The sequence below is a fragment of the Pogona vitticeps genome, chromosome 2 (genome assembly GCF_051106095.1).
Source record: "Pogona vitticeps strain Pit_001003342236 chromosome 2, PviZW2.1, whole genome shotgun sequence".
Lineage (NCBI taxonomy): Eukaryota > Metazoa > Chordata > Lepidosauria > Squamata > Agamidae > Pogona > Pogona vitticeps.
Window position 1 is genome coordinate 11,120,825 of NC_135784.1, and position 19,089 is coordinate 11,139,913.

Genomic DNA, 19,089 nt, shown 5'->3' on the forward strand with positions numbered 1-19,089 from the left:
TCTGCATTTCCCCTTTTTTTTTCCTTAATAAGTTCTATCTGCATTACAATATCAAAACTTTGACTGTCTCTTCCTTCATGATCCTCGTCAACCCATCATAGACCTGGGTTGACCCACAGACCAAATCAATGTTGGTCTGGACTGTGACAAGGCACTCGACCCGGGCGGGGCTCGAACTGGTCTTGGCAAGGAGGGGGGACCTGGTCTGTTCCCAAAGGGAGCGACCGTGACGAAGGGAGAATAGGCTTCTGTGGAAGGAAAGAGTTCCTATCCTTAGCCCAAGAGTCTCCAATTGGCTGGGAACCCCCACGACGGTGGATCGATATTGGTGCAGCCTGTTTTACGAAACCAGGAAACTCGGTCGAAGGAAACGTGGTCTCGTGTCTGTTATCTGAAAAGGTCTGTTACCCAAGGGGTTGGGGCAAACGTCCCACCTAAACCTCCAACACGCACCTCCCCATCCCTCCTGTAGAGTTTGTGGTCTGGGATTGCAGCATCCCTCTGGTTCTCCGAGTCCCATCAGGTCTCTGTTACGGCCACTATATCAATCTTATATCTACCCTCCAAATCTTCCAGCTCTCCCGTCTTTCTTTGGACGCTTCGGGCAAGACGGGCTGCTTGTTTGCTTCTCCCTCCAGTGGACCAACAATCCCATCCCATCACACTCCCAGTCCTAATTCCGAAACTATCATCATTTTGTAGTTCTCTGCCCTCTCCACCCTCATTCCACAGGGAGGAGGAGTCCCGAAATGAACACCGATTGTCTCCTGTCGACTTTTCTCACGGAATCTGTTTAAAAGCTGTTCTGCCCCTTTTTCAATGTTATGTGCCACCATTCTGGTTCCGTATTCATTCATTCAAGTGAAGCCCATCCCTCTTGTACAAACCCAGGAGTGAAGGGCCCTCCTGTATTCCATTGCCTCCCAGATTTTGGTGAAACTTACGTTGGTTGCTTCGATGACACTGTCCATCCATCTCGTCCTCTGTCGTCCCTTTCTCCTCCTGCTTTCACTCTTTATCAACATCAGAGTCTTTTCCTGGGAGATTTCTCTTCTCATGAGATGGCCAAAGTATTGGAGCCTCAGCTTCAGGATCTGTCCTTCCAGTGAGCACTCAGGGGTGATTTCCTTTAGAATGGGCGGTTTGTTCTCCTTGCAGTCCAGGTGACCCTCAAGAGCCTCCTCCAGCACCACAATTCAAAAGCATCAATTCTTCGGCAGATTTCTTTATGGTCCAGCACTTCCATACATCGCTAATGTAAAAACCATAGCTTTAACTATGTGGACCTTTGTTGACAAGGTGATGTCTCTGCTTTTTAAGATGCTGTCAAGATTTGTCATCGCTTTCCTCCCAAGAAGCAGGCGTCTTTTAATTTTGTCGCTCCTGTCACTGTCTGCAGTGATCATGGAGACCAAGAAAGTAAACTTTGTCACAGCCTTCATATCTTTCCCATCTATTTGCCAGGAGGTGATGGGACCCGTGGCCATGGTCTTGTTTTTCCTTATGTTGAGCTTCAGACCATTTTTTGCACTCTCCTCTTTCGCCCTCATTAAGAAGTTCTTTAATTCCTCCTCTCTTCTGCCATCAGAGTGGTATCGTCTGCATATATGAGGATGTTGATAATTATTCCGGCAATCTTAAATCTGGCTTGGGATTCATCCAGGCCAGCGTTCTGTACGATGTATTCTGCATGTATGTTTAATAAGCAGGGGAACAATGTACAGCCCTGCAGTATTCCCTTCCCAATTTTGAACCAATCAGTTGTTCTATATCCATTTCCAAATGTTGCTTCCTGTCCTACATATAGGTATCTAAGGAGATACATATGGTGGTCATGCACTCTTTAAAGAGTTGCCATAGTTTACCAATCCCATCCTCCGCCATATTAAGTTTCTTTCTAAGGTGGTCAGGCACTCCCATTTCTTTAAGGACTTGCCATAGTTTGCTGTGGTCCACACAGTCAAAGGCTTTTGCATAGTCAATGAAACAGAAGTAGATATTTTTCTGGAACTCTCTGGCTTTATCCATAATCCAGCGCATGTTAGCAATTTGGTCTCTAGTTCCTCTGCCCCTCCCAGAACTCCTGGGAGTTCTCGGTCCAGATACTGCTGAAGCTTGCCTTGTAGTATTTTGAGAATAACCTTCCTAGCATGTGAAATGAGTGCAATTGTACGGTAGTTGGAGCATTCTTTGGCGCTGCCCTTTTTTGGGATTGGGATGTAGACTGATCTTTTCCAGTCCTCTGGCCACTGTTGAGTTTTCCAAACATTATGTATGTATGTATGTATGTATGTATGTATGTATGTATGTATGTATGTATGTATGTATGTATGTATGTATGTATGTATTTATTTATTTATTTATTTATTTATTTATTTATTTATTTATTTATTTATTTATTTATTTATTTATTTATACCTCTTCTATCTGGACCACTGGGCCACTCTAGTGTAGCACCTTAACAGCGTCATCATTTCAGATTTTAAATAGTTCAGCTGGAATGCCATCACATCCACTGGCCTTGTTAGCCACGCTTCCTAAAGCCCACTGGACTTCGTTCAACAGGATGTCTGGCTCAAGGTCAGCAACCACATTATCTGGCTTTTCCGAGATAACCAAATATTTCTGGTATAATTCCTCTGTGTATTCTTGCCACCTCTTCTTGATGTCTCCCGCTTCTGTTAGGTCCCACCCATTTTTGTCCTTTATCATGTCCATCTTTGCACAAAAGGTTCCTTTAATATATCCTATTTTGTTGAACAGATCTCTGGTTTTTCCCTTTCTATTCTTATCCTCTTTTTCTTTGCACTGTTCGTTTAAGAAGGCCCTCTTGTCTCTCCTTGCTATTCTTTGGAAGTCTGCATTCCATTTTCTGTAACTTTCCTAATCTCCCTTGCATTTTCTTTCCCTTATCTTCTCTGCTATTTGTCAGGCCTTGTTGGACAGCCACTTTGCTTTCTTGCTTTTCTTTTTCTTTGGGATGGTTTTTGTTGCTGCCTCCTGTACAATGTTTTGAGCCTCCATTCCTAGTTCTTCAGGCAATCTGTCCACCCAATCTAGTTCCTTACATTCTTACATTCTTCACTTCCGCTGTGTACTCATAAAGACTTTGGATTAGATCATACCTGACTAGCCCAGTGGTTTTTCCTACTTTCTTCAGTTTCAGCTTGAATTTTGCTATAAGAAGCTGATGATCAGAGACACAGATCAATCTGTGATCTGAGAACATAGTCAATCTGATTTCGATATTGCCCATCTGATGAGGTCCATGTGTAGAGTCTCCTCTTATGTTGTAAAAGAGTGTTTGTGATGACTGGCTTGTTCTCTTGACAAAACTCTATTAGCCTTTGGCCTGCTTTGTTTTGAACTCCAAGGCCAAACTTCCCTGTTGTTCCTTTTATCTCTTAACTCCCTACTTTACCCTTTCAATCTCCTATAATGAGAAGAACATCTTTCTTTGGTCTCAGTTCTCGAACATGTTGTAAGTCTTCATAGAATTGGTCAATTTCTGCTTCTTCAGTATTGGTGGTTGGTGCATAAACTTCAATTACTGTGATGTTGAAAGGTCTTCCTTGGATTTGTATTGCAATCCTTCTGTCATTTTTGAAATTGTATCCCAGTACAGCTTTTCCCACTCTTTTTTTAACTATGAGGGCTACTCCATTTCTTCTATGGGATTCTTGCCCACAATAGTAGATATTATAATCTTCTGAACTGAATTCACCCATTCCCGTCCATTTTAATTTACTGACACCCAGGATATCAATGTTTATTCTTGCCATCTCCTGTTTGACCACCTCCAGCTACAGAGGTTCATAGATCTTACATTCCAGGTTCCTATGAAGTATTTTATTTTCAGCATTGGACTTTCCTTTCACTTCCAGGCATGTCCACAGCTGAGCGTCCTTTCGGCTTTGGCCCAACCACTTCATTATTTCTGGAGCTATTCGTACTTGTCCTCCACTCTTCCTCAGTAACATGTTGGACACTTTACAACCTAAGGGGCTCATCTTCCAACATCATATCTTTTAGCCTTTTGTTTCTGTTCATGGAGTTTTCTTGACAAAGATATTGGAGTGGCTTGCCAATTCCTGTTCCACGTGGATCACGTTTAGTCAGAATTCTCCACTATGACCGGTCCGTCTTGGTGTCCCTGTAGGGCATTGCCTATAGCTTCTCTGAATTAACAACTGAAACTTGGCCTCCAGGACCGCCATCTCTTTCGTGCTGATATGCACCACCAGTGCTACTTTGTCCGCAGCACTCTTTACAAGCCTCTCAAGATGAGACTAATGTCCACAATCTTTGCACCAGGCAGGGAAGTCACTGTGCGGTCCTCACAACCGTCTCAGACCCCTCGCTCTGTTTTCTTGATGATCGAATTGCCCACTACCAGAAACCCCTAATTCCCTCCCCATGAGGAGTATCCTCAATGTGACTGTGTACAGGCCCATCAAGTAAAGAAGGGGGTCTCCTTGAGGGTGTGTTTTCCCTCTTGTCAAGATTGGCGCCCTTCAGTACAGAGACTTCCAATTCCAGCAGCTGAGGAGCTGCTTGTTAATGGGTGGGATGATGGCTGAAGGTCCCTAGAGGTCTCACTATGGTCCCTCTCTCCCTCTGCTTCCCCCCCCATCTACAACTGTGGCGATCCCCCTTTGTGGCCCCTATTCCTTTGGGCTCCACACAGGTAAACTCACCCTTTTCCGCTACCACCAGATATTATCCTATTACCAATCAAGTCCCACACAGGAGCTGCCACCCCAAAGGGTCATATAACTTAGGACTCAGGGGTTTTGATGAAATATTCTTTTATTATTGAACAAATCATAAGAAGAATCAAATATGAGTTGGTTCAGGTGTTCATGTATATTAGATCATGTATTCAATCACTGGTATTCAGAACTATTGTATGTTTTAAATCAGTATTTTGCATGTTATGCTTATACGTTCATTCCTGCTTGTTCCATATGTTGTAAACTGTTCAATTTCCTTTCCTAACCCCCTTTTAATCTCTTCCTGAACCCTAACACTCTCTATACATTTTCTGGTCCCTGACTCTAACTACCTCTTTCTGACTCCAACTGTCTCTACAACTCTCTAACTGTCACTCTAGCTCCGCCCCTCCTGCTCTATCCTTGGCTCCTCCCTCTTAGCTGCTGTGATGGACAGGCAGGAATGACATCACCTTTTTGGATTCGCTACGTACCTCCCCCCTTAGCAAGTTTGTTCTATGGAGTAAACCTATAATAGTTTGCTCCATGAACAACGTAGAAGCAGTTTAATATTTACCCAAGTTATAATAACATTACCCAGTTTTAATTCACATTAATACTTACTCAACAGCATTACCCTCAATCAATTAACTTTTGCAATCAACAACACTTTCCATTTCTTTGTTATTACACTTTTCCATTGCTTATCCTTCTTTCATTTAAAGTACAATTACATTTGCAATTACTTATTTGTATTTATACATAACTGGAACAGTGTATTACATTTTACATTTCTTACTTACTTACTTACTTACTTACTTTAATTTATTTATTTATTTATTTATTTATTTATTTATTTATTTATTTATTTATTTATTTATTTATTTATTCCCCCTATCTGGACCAATGGTCCACTCTAGGCGGCTTCCAATATAAAATCAGACAATAAAAACACTATCAAATACATAATAATACAAAGCAACTATAATAAAATGAAGAATAGAAAAAAAAGTAAGGAAAAAGTCAGGAGTTGGCTGGAGGGAAGGCCTGGATGAACAACCATGTTTTTAATTGGGTTTTAAAGATGCCCAGTGTAGGGGGCGCGCGAATCTCCAGAAAACCCTGGTAGTTAGTTAACAGGGGTGAAGGATCAAGGAGTAGAGGAGTAGCCCATTTAACTGCCTGTCCCTTGAGTAAACTAATTATAAAGCCTACCTTGGTTTTGTCTGTGGGAAAGTCTCTGGCACGCAGCTCAAAATACAGCTTGCACTGTGCCAAGAATGCTGGGAACTCCTCCACACTTCCTTCAAATTTCTCAGGAGGAAGCACAGGACACTTAGCCTGAGAAGCAGCATTGGCTTGTAATTGTATTTGTTGCTGTTGAAGCTGTCTGACTGTCTGGGTAAGAAACTGCACTTGAGCAAGCACAGCATTCAGCGGACCTGAGTCGTCGCTTGCTTTTCCCTCCATGTTGGGAAAAGTGTGGCTGTGGAAGCAATCTGTCACGTTCCTGGGGGTTACAACAGCCGAAGTCCGATAAACCAGTCCAGGGTCAGGAATACCAAGAATGCGAAGCCAATGTCCATAACCCAACTCACAGAACGCAGTCCAAGGTCAGAGTCCAGAGTCAAATACACAGCATAGCCCAGGGTCAACATCTATATGAGGCCGCTGGGTGGGGTCATCAGGGGGTGTGGAGCCCTGTGTCATCAGTATGCTGATGACACTCAGCTCTACATCTCTTTTCCACCAGCGATGCCTGGGGACTGTACTGCAATGGATACAGGAGAACGGGCTGAGGCTGAACCCAGACAAGACAGAGGTACTGAGGGTGGGCACCTCCACAGTTGGGGGCTTGGGAAAGTCCCTTTTGGGGGGAGTGACTCCTCCCGCTAAGGATGGGGTCCGCAGCTTGAGGATCCATCTGAACCTAGCACTATGGAAACACAGGTGGCGTCGGTGGTCCGTTCCACCTTTTTTCACCTTAGGCGGATAGCCCAGCTGCAGTCCAACCTTGATGTCGGGGCGCTCACGACCTTGGTGCATGCGCTCGTAATCTCAAGATTAGGCCACTGTAATGCGCTCTACGTGGGGCTGCCTTTGAGGCTGCTGCGGAAACTCCAGGTGGTGCAGAATACAGTGTCCAGACTTCTCAGTGGAGTGAAAAAATACCAACATATCTCACCCACCCTGGCCGCATTGCATTGGCTGCCTGAGAGAGATAGCGGAATTACCAGGGTTACCCCAGGTGGTGATAACCAGCAGAGCTTCCCAATGATGTGCAGATACAAGCACCAAACAGTCTTGATAGCTGAATACTTGTATTATTTATAGGATATTTACAGGTATATACAGCTTAGTCCTTGTTCCAGTTCCAGTAGTCATACACGGCAGTTCCACAGAGTTACAGAGTGTAAATCAGTATCAGAGTCCAGTAAATAGTCAATAGTCATATACCATGCAGTCAGTCCGGTTTGCCAGAGTTCCACTTCACCCAAGCACGTAGATACGGCTTCCACAGGATTCTCAGGCACAGCTCCAAGATTACAGCACTTCCACGACCACAGCAACACTCACAACCCACAAAATTGTGTCTGCTTGGTCTCCCAGCTATATCCCAGGGATAGCCAATCCTGGGATTGAGCACACAGCTGCTACAATTACCACAGCTGTACAAACTCTTGTGTAGCTTTTCTTTACAGTGCTGGTCCTTACAAACTTATGTCTTGGTTTCAAACTGCATTTAACAATTTCCAGGTTTAGCCCAAACCCTGTCAGTCTCCTCCAAATTGTTAAATGGAGTTTTCTTACATATATATACACTTTCAAATTGTTTTACATTACACATTACAGAACATTTCACGCATTTTCATTTCACTCCTTTCCCAACATTGTACATGCTCTTTCATGTTTAGTTGGTCCTAGCACCTTTGTTAAACAGTCTGCTACGTTCTTCTCTGTTTCACAATAAATTAGTTTTATCAGACCATTTTCTACACTCTCTTTTACATTTTGGTATCGAATGTCTGTGTGTTTAGATCTATTCTTTACATTTGGTGAATTTACCATATGAATTACGGCCTGGTTATCTTCACTTACGGATATTGGTTCTTTTAAATCCATTCCAATATCCGGGGCTAGTTGCTTGTAAAATATAAGATCTGTGCATAGTTCTGACAGTGCTGCATACTCTGACTCAGCTGATGACAGTGATATGAATTTCTGTCTTGCTGTCTTCCAGTTTACAATGCTTCCACCCAAATGCACAGTAATACCTGACATGGACCTCCTTGTCACAACGTCATTGTCATAATTAGCATCTGCATAAGCTGTAATTCTTAGTTCTCCCTTGGGTTCCAAATTTAACTCTTTGTTTTGGGTTTCCTTTAAATACCTTAGCACCCTTTTAGCAGCTTGCCAGTGCCTGTCAGTTGGCTTGCTTACATTCCTGGCTAACAAATTCACCGCAATTGAAATATCAGGTCTTGACCATCTGCTTAAATACAACAGACTACCTATTAAAGATCTGTACATTTCAATGTCACAATCAGGACCTGTAACATTTTCCTTCTGAAATTCCACATTCATAGGAGTTATAGCACCCTTGCATTCTTCCATTTTATACTGCTTCAACAACTTCAGTATTTTACTTCTCTGGGCTATTTTAAATCCTTTTTCATGTCTCTTTATTTCAACTCCTAAGTAGTTCTTTATTTCACCCAAGTCCCTTAGCTTGTAGTTCCTTTTCAACATTTTAACTATTTCATTTGCAGATTTTTCATCCCTTGTAAATATTGCCAGGTCATCAACAAATACTAAGATTATAGCTTTCTCTTCTCCTTTTGTGAATAGACATGGATCAGCCTTGCCTTGAGTAAATCCATTACTTAGGAGTGTCCTGGTTAAATGTTTGTTCCACTCATAGCCACTTTGTCTCAACCCGTACAGACTTTTCTTAAGTAACCAACATTTACCTTTGTTTGCTGTTTGGAGGCAACTCCATGTAAATAGTGTGCTGAAGTTCGGCATTGAGATAAGCAGTCTCAATGTCAACGTGCCTCGAAACTAGATTGTGCTTTGCTGCCTAAGCTAGCACAAACCTCAAGGTTTCTGGCCTCAGGGCTGGTGCGAACACCTGGTCATAATCACTGCTTGTTTGCGAGTAACCCTTTGCAACAAGTCTTGCTCTGTACCTCAAGTTGCCATCTGCATCGATTTTCTTTTTAAATACCCACCGGCATCCTACAACTTTAGCATCAGCGGGCTGCAACACTTCCTCATAAACTTTGGGTTCTTTTAGAGAATTTAGCTCCTTCTCTAGTGCTTTGTTCCACTTTTCCTGCTCAGACTTAGGCAACTTACATATGTCTTTATATTTCTCAGGCTCCTCTACATTCACATAGACAAATGTTTCTGAGTGGTACCTCTCAGGTGGTCTGTGCTCCCTTGCAGATCTCCTAGGTATCACTCTCTCCTCCTCAGGAGTTTCCCTTTGCACTGATGTAGATGGTGCTTCACTATCTGGCTGTTGTTCAACAGGTTCTATTTCTTTATTCCCTGTTCTGGCTGTGAGCTCTCCTCCTCACTTTCCTCACTCTCCTGCATATCAGGTGTGTGGATGATGGTTTCAGGTGGCAAACTTATTTTATCCCAGTAGGCATGCTCATTAAATGTTGCACTACTGCTAATGACAACTTTATTAGTTTTGGGTAGAGCAAACCTATATGCTTTCCTGTTCTGCTGCTAACCCAAAAAATACAGTACATTAGTTTTGCCTTCCTCTCACCCTTTCTTCTGGTCTCCTTAGGTATATGTACCCATGCAGGTGACCCAAACACATGCAGGAACTTTAAATTTGGCTTTCTTCCTGTCCAGATAGTGTAAGGTATATTGTTACTGCCACTATGCCAAAGTATGTTTAAATAGAAATTAGCACATAGAATAGCCTGACCCCAGTAATGGTCTGGAAGTTTACTTCCTCTTATCATGGCCTCTGCCATATTTTGGAGTGTTTGGCCGGCCCCTTCTCTCTATAAATGCATTCTGCGTAGGAGTGTAAGGTGCACATTTTCTATGACTTATTCCATGCTTTTTCAGTATTGTCTGGAATTTTGCATTTGTGAATTCAGTACCATTATCAGTCTGAATCTGCTTCCCTTTCTTGCCTGTTTTTCTCTCAACAAATTTCAACCATTTCTCAAATTCTATGTATGTTGACCCTTTGTCTTTCATTAAATAACAGAATCCAAACCTAGACTTTTGGTCTTGAATTGAGAGAATGTACTTTGCTCCTCCCAAAGATGCTCTTTTTGGGCCTATTACATCTATTGACACTAAATCTAGAATGTTGCCAACTTTTATGTTACTATGTTTCTTTACAGGAGTACATCTACTTTCTGCTTCTTGACAGGCTTGGCAATTAATGTATTTCTCACATGGCCTTAAGTTCACTCCAGTTGAATTCTCAATTGTTTTACGTAATGCCTTATAATTTGCATGTCCCAACCTTAAATGCCACAAATGTATGCATTTGTTATGAGGTTTTACATTCTCATAGACATTGTTTGCCTTAGCACTACTCGGCCTATATAGGTTGCTTCTTACATGACATGTTAGCTTTTTATTCTTTTCTCCATTAATAACACTTTTGTTCCTATAGAATGTGCTTATTAATCCCTCTTTTGCTAATTGGCTAACTGAAATAAATTCTGTTTTAACTTTGGCACATATAACACCTCTATTGGCATCTTTAGACATGGTAATTTTACTTTACCCATGATTTTTGCATTTACTCCACCAGCCAACATTACTTGCTGATCAAACACTGCCTTAAAATTGGATATCAGCTTTTTATCTTTGCACATGTTAGTGGTTGCCCCTGAGTCTACTATCCATTCTTCTTCTTGGTGGTGGTTGTAAATAGTCTCTGACAGGTTTGTTGCAACTTTATCTCGTCGTGGTTATTTTCTTTCCTTCTTCTTAAATTTGCAATCTTTGATGAGATGTCATCTGGACCCACAGGAAAAACATCTCCTCCCAGGTTGGATATTTGCAGCTGTGACCTCCTCCTCCCCAATTACACTCGGCTTGTTTCTCTCAGAGGTTTTGGAGTCACGTAGTTCCTGGTTGTCTTTCCTTTTCTGCTGCTCCTCCAGAAGCCTACTGGTCACATTTAATACTGTCATTTCAGCTTGCGGTAGTACTTCCAAGTTTGCTACAAGCTGGCCATATGATTCATCAAGTGAAGAGAGTATTATAAATGCTTCCTGAATCTCAGTAAATGTGTTATTTTTCTCTCTCAAGTCCATCAGCATTGTTTTCATGTGCTCTAAATGTCGCAGCATGCTCCCACCAGTTTGCAATCTGGTACGAAACAGCCTTCTTGCAATTTGTATCTGGCTATCAACGGTGACTCGTACAAAGAGTCCCCTAAGATCTTCCCATGCCTTTCTTGCTGAAGTCTGGCCTCTGATATGGACTAGGAGACGATCTTCTAGAGTCAACCTGATTATTACAAGTACCTTGTCATTTTGTACCTTCTCTTCATCATCTAGCACAGCTGGTGGATTCACTACAATGTCCCATAGTGATTCCTTCTGGAGTAATAGCTGGACTTTCTGCTGCCAGGTGGAGTAGCTATCTCCATTCAACTTCCTGATAGACAGTCCTCGCTTGCCATTTTTCACAGACTGAAGGACAAAGCTGTTCTACTCACTTCTGCTACTTGGACACCTCTTGGCTCTTCCTTCTGGATATTTCTGGTCAGCAATCTCACTGGTATCTTCCTTGGCGTGTCCCTTGGTGCACTCCTGGGCCCATAACCATTGACAGAGATAGCGGAATTACCAGGGTTACCCCAGGTGGTGATAACCAGCAGAGCTTCCCAGTGATGTGCAGATACAAGCACCAAACAGTCTTGATAGCTGAATACTTATATTATTTACAGGATATTTACAGGTATATACAGCTTAGTCCTTGTTTCAGTTGTCATACACGGCAGTTCCACAGAGTTACAGAGTGTAAATCAGTATCAGAGTCCAGTAAATAGTCAATAGTCATATACCATGCAGTCAATCCGGTTTGCCAGAGTTCCACTTCACCCAAGCACGTAGATACGGCTTCCACAGGATTCTCAGGCACAGCTCCAAGATTACAGCACTTCCACGACCACAGCAACACTCACAACCCACAAAATTGTGTCTGCTTGGTCTCCCAGCTATATCCCAGGGATAGCCAATCCTGGGATTGAGCACACAGCTGCTACAATTACCACAGCTGTACAAACTCTTGTGTAGCTTTTCTTTACAGTGCTGGTCCTTACAAAACTTATGTCTTGGTTTCAAACTGCATTTAACAATTTCCAGGTTTAGCCCAAACCCTGTCACTGCCCATCCGGTTCCACATCAACTTCAAAGTGCTGATGCTTACGTATAAAGCCCTAAACGGTTTAGGGCCTCGATACTTGGCAGAACGCCTACTCCCACCAAGATCTACCCGTGTCACTCATGCGAGCCAGGAGGTGAGGCTGAGGAGCCTAACACCGAGGGAGGCCCGGAAGGAAAAGATAAGAAATCGGGCCTTCTCAGCGGTGGCTCCTCGCCTCTGGAATAACCTACCTCCTGAGATTCACGTGGCTCCCTCGCTGGGTATCTTTAAAAAGCAACTAAAAACATGGATGTTTCGGCAGGCCTTCCTCTCACCCAATTCCTGATCTTCCCGTTTTCTCTTCTTCCCTATAGTTTGTCTTATCTTCTTGAAATGTTTTTACTATGTAAAAATTGGTTTTTATATTTTCTTATTGTGTACCTTGTAAGCCACCTAGACTGGTCTTAATTGACTAGACAGGTGGGATATAAATAAAATTAAATAAATAAATAATAAATCCAGAGTCACGAGCACGGTTCAAGGAGCATGGATGCAAGCCAGGGGTTTTGACTCATTGCTTCCACAGAATTTCTGGCTGACTAGGAACTGTTTTATAGTAAAACAGCTCCTTGAGCTGCTGGAAACCTTTCCATCGTGTTAATACTCTGTGGACAGCCTTTGAGCGATCCTCTGACCTTTTTGTCCTAAGTCTTTCCCAAAGCCTGGCCTGAAGCTTGTCTGCTGGGGAAGGAGAATCTGGAGGCAGTTCAGGTGTTTCTGATCTCTCAGCATTCTCTTCAGCCTCAGTTAACCCTTCTGGTTCCAGGCCTTCAGCTGCACTCGTGACACCTGTCTTCCTTTTGAGTTTGTATACACCAAATTAACCTGTTTAAACTCATCCTCACTCTTTCCAAGTACTGACTGTTACAGTTTTGGCAACAGTAGAAATACGTACTTATTGAAGACCAGTTCTTCTTGTGTTGCAAGACGGTTGTATTTACAAGTATTTACAGTTATTTACAGGCAGGTATCTGAACAGCACATCAGGAATTCTTTATACAATCTGGCAGCATGCATGGCAGCAAGTGGTGATAGAGGAAGAGAGAGAAGCAAAGACACAGTCCACTTATATACATTTACATGGCACATTCAGTCCAATCAGAAGACAGATGACTTCATCCTTTTGCACTGGTCTTCTTCTGATTTCAAGTCATTGCATCAGCTCCAGAATGATTCAGCATTTTCACATCTGTGCACAATGGCAGCTCGTTAATGGAACACATATACAGGTTCAGGCCTATAAAATTTCTATACTCTGACACCCCTCCTAATTTTTTATGCCTGAACATAACACATTCCCAACTCATTAACACATTTCTCATGCTTCTGTGTACATAATGGCTTAGTCAGTATGTCAGCTATGTTATCTTCAGTTTGACAATACTCTAATTCAATTAATTTCTCTCTTATAGCCTCTTTTACATTATGATACTTAATGTCAACATGTTTACTTCTGTTTTTCACTCTTTCTGTTTCAGCCATGTGTATACATGTGCTATTATCTTCCATTACTTTTATTGCACCACTTGTTTCATTCTTTAAATCTTTTGTTAACTGTTTGTACCATGTTAGTTCAGAACACAATTCTGACAATACGGCAAATTCTGCTTCAGAAGTTGAAGTTGCTACGGAACTTTGTTTTCTGGATTTCCATCCAACTATATTGTTTCCAAATTTTATTACAAATCCAGTCATGGATTTTCTGTCTGACTCTTCATTGGCCCAATCACTATCTACATAAGCAGACAGTTTTAAATCTTTTGATGGCTTCAAAGTTAAATGGTAGTTGTATGTTCCTTTTAAGTATCTGAAAATCCTTTTTACCCCTTGCCAGTGTTTTTCACTAGGTCTGGCCACATACGTACTTAGTATGTTCACTGAGGCTGCTATATCTGGACGTGTCCAGTTTGCCAAATACATTAAGCTTCCTATGGCTGAATGGTACAATGCTTGGTTTTCGAAATCTTTACCGATTTCATCTTCCTTTTGAAAGTCTATTGTCATGGGAGTACTTACACTTTTACACTCTCCCATGCATTACTTTTCCAACATTTGTTTGATTTTTAGCTCTTGACTCAATTCAAGCCCTTGTTTTGTTTTCTGTATTTGTACACCTAAGTAATTTTGTATTGGTCCCAGACTTTTTAACTTAAATTCCTTTTTTAACTGTTTCTCAAACAGTTCTACTTGGCTCTGACTCTTTACCATAAAACAAATATCATCAACATATGCTAGAAGTATGTTTAAGTCATTCCCACTTTTCTTGGTATATAGACAAGGGTCTGCCAGACTGTTACTATATCCCAGTTTTACCAAAACTTGATGCAAACAATCATTCCAATTCTTAGCCAATTGTCTTAAACCATAAATCGCTTTGTTTAGCCTATAAACTAATTCTGGCTTTGTACCTTCAAATCCTGGTGCCTTTGCCATGTATAGTTCTTCTTTTAAGTCTGCATTTAAATCATCATCATCATAGGCATCCTTCAGTCTCGAGAGACTATGGTATCGTACTCTGCATGGAGGACTTGGAACAGCGTCTAGTGTGGCTGAGGAGGCCAATTCGAGAGTGACAATCCCTTCCACACTTAGGACAAATACAATCTGTACCCCGTCTAGCTCCCTGATTTTGCTGCTTTCGTGACTGCCTCTTTGCCTCAGCCTGCTGGGCGAGGGTCTCTTCAAATTGGGAGAGGCCGTGATGCACCGCATGCCGCCAGGCTGAACGCTCCGATGTCAGGGTTTCCCATCTGTTGAGATCCATTTCCAAGGCCTTCAAATCCCGCTTGCAGATATCCTTGTATCGCATCTGTAGTCTCCCTCTGGGGCGATTTCCCTGCACTAGTTCTCCATACAGGAGATCCTTTGGAATCTGACCATCAGCCATTCTCACAACATGCCCGAGCCAGCGTAGGCGTCACTGTTTTAGTAGTGTATACATGCTAGAAATTCCAGCTCGATCTAGGACTACTCTATTTGGAACTTTGTCCGGCCAGGTGATACCAAAAATACGTCGGAGGCAGCACATATGGAACGTGTTCAGCTTTCTCTCCTGCCGTCAAGGACTCACTGCAGTACAGGAGTGTGCTCAGGACACAGGCTCTATAGACCTGGATCTTGGTGTATGCTGTCAGCTTCTTATTGAGCCATACTCTTTTTGTGAGTCTTGAGAACATGGTAGCTGCTTTGCCAATGCGTCTATCCAGCTCGACATCTAGGGAAAGAGTGTCAGAGATGGTTGAGCCAAGGTACACAAATTCCTCCTCACTTTCTGCCATCAGAGTGGTATCATCTGCATATCAGAGGTTGTTGATATTTCTTCCCGCAATCTTAATTCCAGCTTGGGATTCCTCCAATCCTGCCTTTCGCATGATGTATTCTGCATATAGATTAAATAAGCAGGGAGACAATATACAGCCTTGTCGTACACCTTTCCCAATTTTGAACCAATCAGTTGTTACATATCCAGTTGTAACTGTTGCTTCCTGTCCCACGTATAAGTTTTTCAGGAGATAGATAAGGTGGTCAGTCACTCCCATTTCTTTAAGGACTTGTCATAGTTTGCTGTGGCCCACACAGTCAAAGGCTTTTGCATTATCAATGAAGCAGAAGTAGATGTTTTTCTGGAACTCTCTGGCTTTCTCTATAATCCAGCGTATGTTAGCAATTTGGTTCCTAGTTCCTCTGCCCCTTCGAAATCCAGCTTGTACTTCTGGGAGTTCTCGGTCCACATACTGCTGAAGCCTACATTTTGCCAGTCTCTGTGGCCGGCATCTTCTGAGAGCACAGGTTGCTGTCATCTGAAGATGCTGGCCAGAGACTGGCGAAACAATTCTTTGGCACTGCGCTTCTTTGGGATTGGGATGTAGATTGATCTTTTCCAGTGCTCTGGCCATTTTTGAGTTTTCCAAACTTGCTGGCATATTGAATGTAGCACCTTAAAAGCATCTTTTAAGATTTAAAATAGTTTCACTGGAATGCTATCACCTCCACTGGCCTTGTTGTTAGCCAGGCTTTCTAAGGCCCACTTGACTTCACTCCAGGATGTCTGGCTCAAGGTCAGCAACTACATTGTTTAGGTTGTCCGGGATATCCAAATCTTTCTGATATAATTCCTCTGTGTATTCTTGCCACCTCTTGATGTCTTCTGCTTCTGTGAGGTCCCTTCCATTTTTGTCCTTTATCATGTTCGTCTTTGCACAAAATTTTCCTCTAATATCTCCAATTTTCCTGAACAGATCTCTGGTTTTGCCTTTTCTGTTATTTTCCTCTATTTCTTTGCATTGTTCATTTAAGAAGGCCCTCTTGTCTCTCCTTGCTATTCTTTGGAAGTCTGCATTCAGTTTTCTGTAACTTTCCCTATCTCCCCTGCATTTTGTTTCCCTTTACTTCTTTGCTGTTTCTAAGGCCTCGTTGGACACCCACTTTGCTTTCTTGCATTTCCTTTGGGATGGTTTTTGTTGCTGCCTCCTGTACAATGTTACGAGCCTCTATCCAAAGTTCTTCAGGCACTCTGTCTACCAAATCAAGTTCCTTAAATCTGTTCTTCATTTCCACTGCGTATTCATAAGGAATTTGGTTTAGATTATACCTGAGTAGCCCAGTGGATTTTCCTACTCTCTTCAGTTTAAGCTTGAATTTTGCTATGAGAAGCTGATGATCAGAGCCACAATCAGCTCCAGGTCTTGTTTTTGCTGACTTTATAGAGCTTTTCCATCTTTGGCTGCAGAGAATATAATCTATCTGATTTTGGTATTGCCCATCTGATGATTTCCATGTATAGAGTCGCCTCTTGTGTTGTTGGAAAAGAGTATTTGTGATGAGTAGCTTGTTCTCTTGACAAAACTCTCTTAGACTTTGCCCTGCTTCATTTTGAACTCCATGGACAAACTTCCCTGTTGTACCTTTTATCTCTTGACTCCCGACTTTAGCATTCCAATCCCCTAGAATGAGTAGAACATCTTTCTTTGGTGTCAGTTCTAGAAGGTGTTGTAAATCTTTATAAAATTGGTCAATTTCGGTCTTCTCAGCAATAGTGGTTTGTGCATAAACTTGGATTATTGTGATGTTGAAAGGTCTGCCTTGGATTCATATTGACATCATTCTATCATTTTTGAGATTATATCCCATTACAGCTTTTCCCACTCTTTTGTTGACTATGAGGGCTACTCCACTCCTAAGGGATTCTTGCCCACAATAGTAGATATGATAATAATCTGAGTTGAATTCCCCATTCATTTTAGTTCCCTGATGCCCAGGATGTCAATGTTTATTCTTGCCATCTCCTGCTTGACCACCTCCAGCTTCCCAAAGTTCATAGATCTTACATTCCAGGTTCCTATGCAGTATTTTTCTTTGCAGCATCGGACTTTCCTTTCACTTCCAGGCACGTCTGCAGCTGAGCGTCCTTTTGGCTTTGGCCCAGCCACTTCATTAGCTCTGGAGCTACTTTTCCTTGTCCTCCACTCTTCCTCAGTAGCATTTTGGACACCTTCCGACCTGAGGGGCTCATCTTCCAGCGTCATATCTTTTAGCCTTTTGTTTCTGATCATGGGGCATTCTTGCCAAAGATAGTGGAGTGGCTTGCCATTTCCTACTCCAGGTGGATTGCGTTTAGTCGGAACTCTCTACTATGACCTGTCCGTCTTGGGTGGCCCTTCACGGCATAGCTTATAGCTTCTGTGAATTACTCAAGCTCCTTCGCCACAACAAGGCAGCAATCCATGGAGGCAGCAATCTATGAAGGCTGTGTACAGGCCCATCAACTGAAAAAGGAGGTCTCCTCAAGGGTGTGTTTTCCCTCTTGTCAAGATTGGCACCCTCCAGACTGGAGACTTCCATTTCCAGCAGATGAAGAGCTACTTGTTAATGAGTGGGATTGTGGCTGAAAGTCCCTGGAGGTCTCACTATGCTCCCTCCCTCTCTGCCTCTGCTTCCCCCCATCTACAACCAAGTTCTCAAGGGAGTGAACCCATTCCCTAAGTTCCTGGAGAGCTCCCTGCAATGAGGACACACCCTTGACTTGTGACCCCTGTTTTAACTCACAAAGGCTCACGCTGCTTGCTCCTCTTCACGCTGCCACCAAATGTTGTTTCCCTAACATCAATTATTGGACACTTATGCAGCCAGATACAATCAGTTCATTGAACAGAGTGGGGTTAATAATCAGTTGGAAATTGCAATATAAATCATAGGAAGTGAATCACATATATTAAACCAGGTTTGAGTCTTTGTGGCCACCACTGCCATGGAGTAGGCCTTCCAGTGAGTTCTAGCCCATGTTTGATTGGATCTGCTCAGAGTTTCCAAGCATCTTTACTCTAGTCTCTGTTTCATCACCCACAGCTCCCTAGTAAGACAAGGAGTTGGTTTTGCTCCACCTCCACTCCACAAGAGGGGATGCTTAGAAGCATTTGCGTCTATCATCCTGGCGACCTCTCAATTCCAGAACAAATCCATTAACTCTTTTTACTCTCTATGTCTGGCCCTCCTGGTCCAAATCCCAAGCCTCCAGCTCTCTAACCCTCTTCCAGCACCCCTTCTCTCTTTCCCCTGACCTCCAAACTCTCCTCTGGCCCCGCCTTCCTGTCTCTCCATTGGCTCTCCCGTCAAGGTTCCGCAGTGACGGACAGGTGACATCTGGGCTATCCGCTACAGTATGCTGTCACACACCTAACCCTCGGTGCAAAGCACAGAATAGCCCCCAACCCACTGCTGGCTTCCTGACTGCAAGCTGGCATTTCTTTCAAGCTTGCCAAACCTCTCCTCAAAGGACGTGAGAGGCAGTATCTGGGGCCCAGGCTTCCTCGCCCTGCAGCTGAACTCCCTGTGTCTTCTTAACCTGCACTTGGTTGCAGGAAGCAAAGACCTATAACTTGACCACATCTGTAACATACAGTAGTGACTCGGTTTACGTACGCCTCGGTTTATGTAATTTCTCATTTACGAACGG

General features: G+C 42.8%; 1 protein-coding gene and 1 long non-coding RNA gene across 10 annotated transcripts in view; one reads left to right on the plus strand and one right to left on the minus strand.

Annotated features, from left to right (window-relative positions):
* The window catches only part of LOC140703761 (uncharacterized), a 343,653-nt gene that overhangs the window by 315,290 nt on the left and 9,274 nt on the right, over positions 1-19,089 (plus strand). Inside the window, exon 1 of one of the 9 annotated variants that reach the window (XM_078387484.1) lies at positions 19-6,325. The exons of 7 other annotated variants lie outside the window; for them this stretch is intronic. Coding sequence is in view for 1 of the 2 variants with exons in the window: in XM_078387477.1 (XP_078243603.1) it covers positions 6,427-6,534 (108 nt within the window). In the remaining variant the exon portion in view is untranslated. Of the gene's footprint in view, positions 1-18; positions 6,326-6,370; positions 6,535-19,089 lie in introns of those variants that run through there. One more of the 9 variants, XM_078387477.1, reaches the window with a different exon arrangement.
* LOC144587445 (uncharacterized) overlaps positions 1-19,089 on the minus strand; it is a 76,175-nt gene that overhangs the window by 31,728 nt on the left and 25,358 nt on the right. The gene's annotated exons all lie outside the window — the stretch shown is intronic.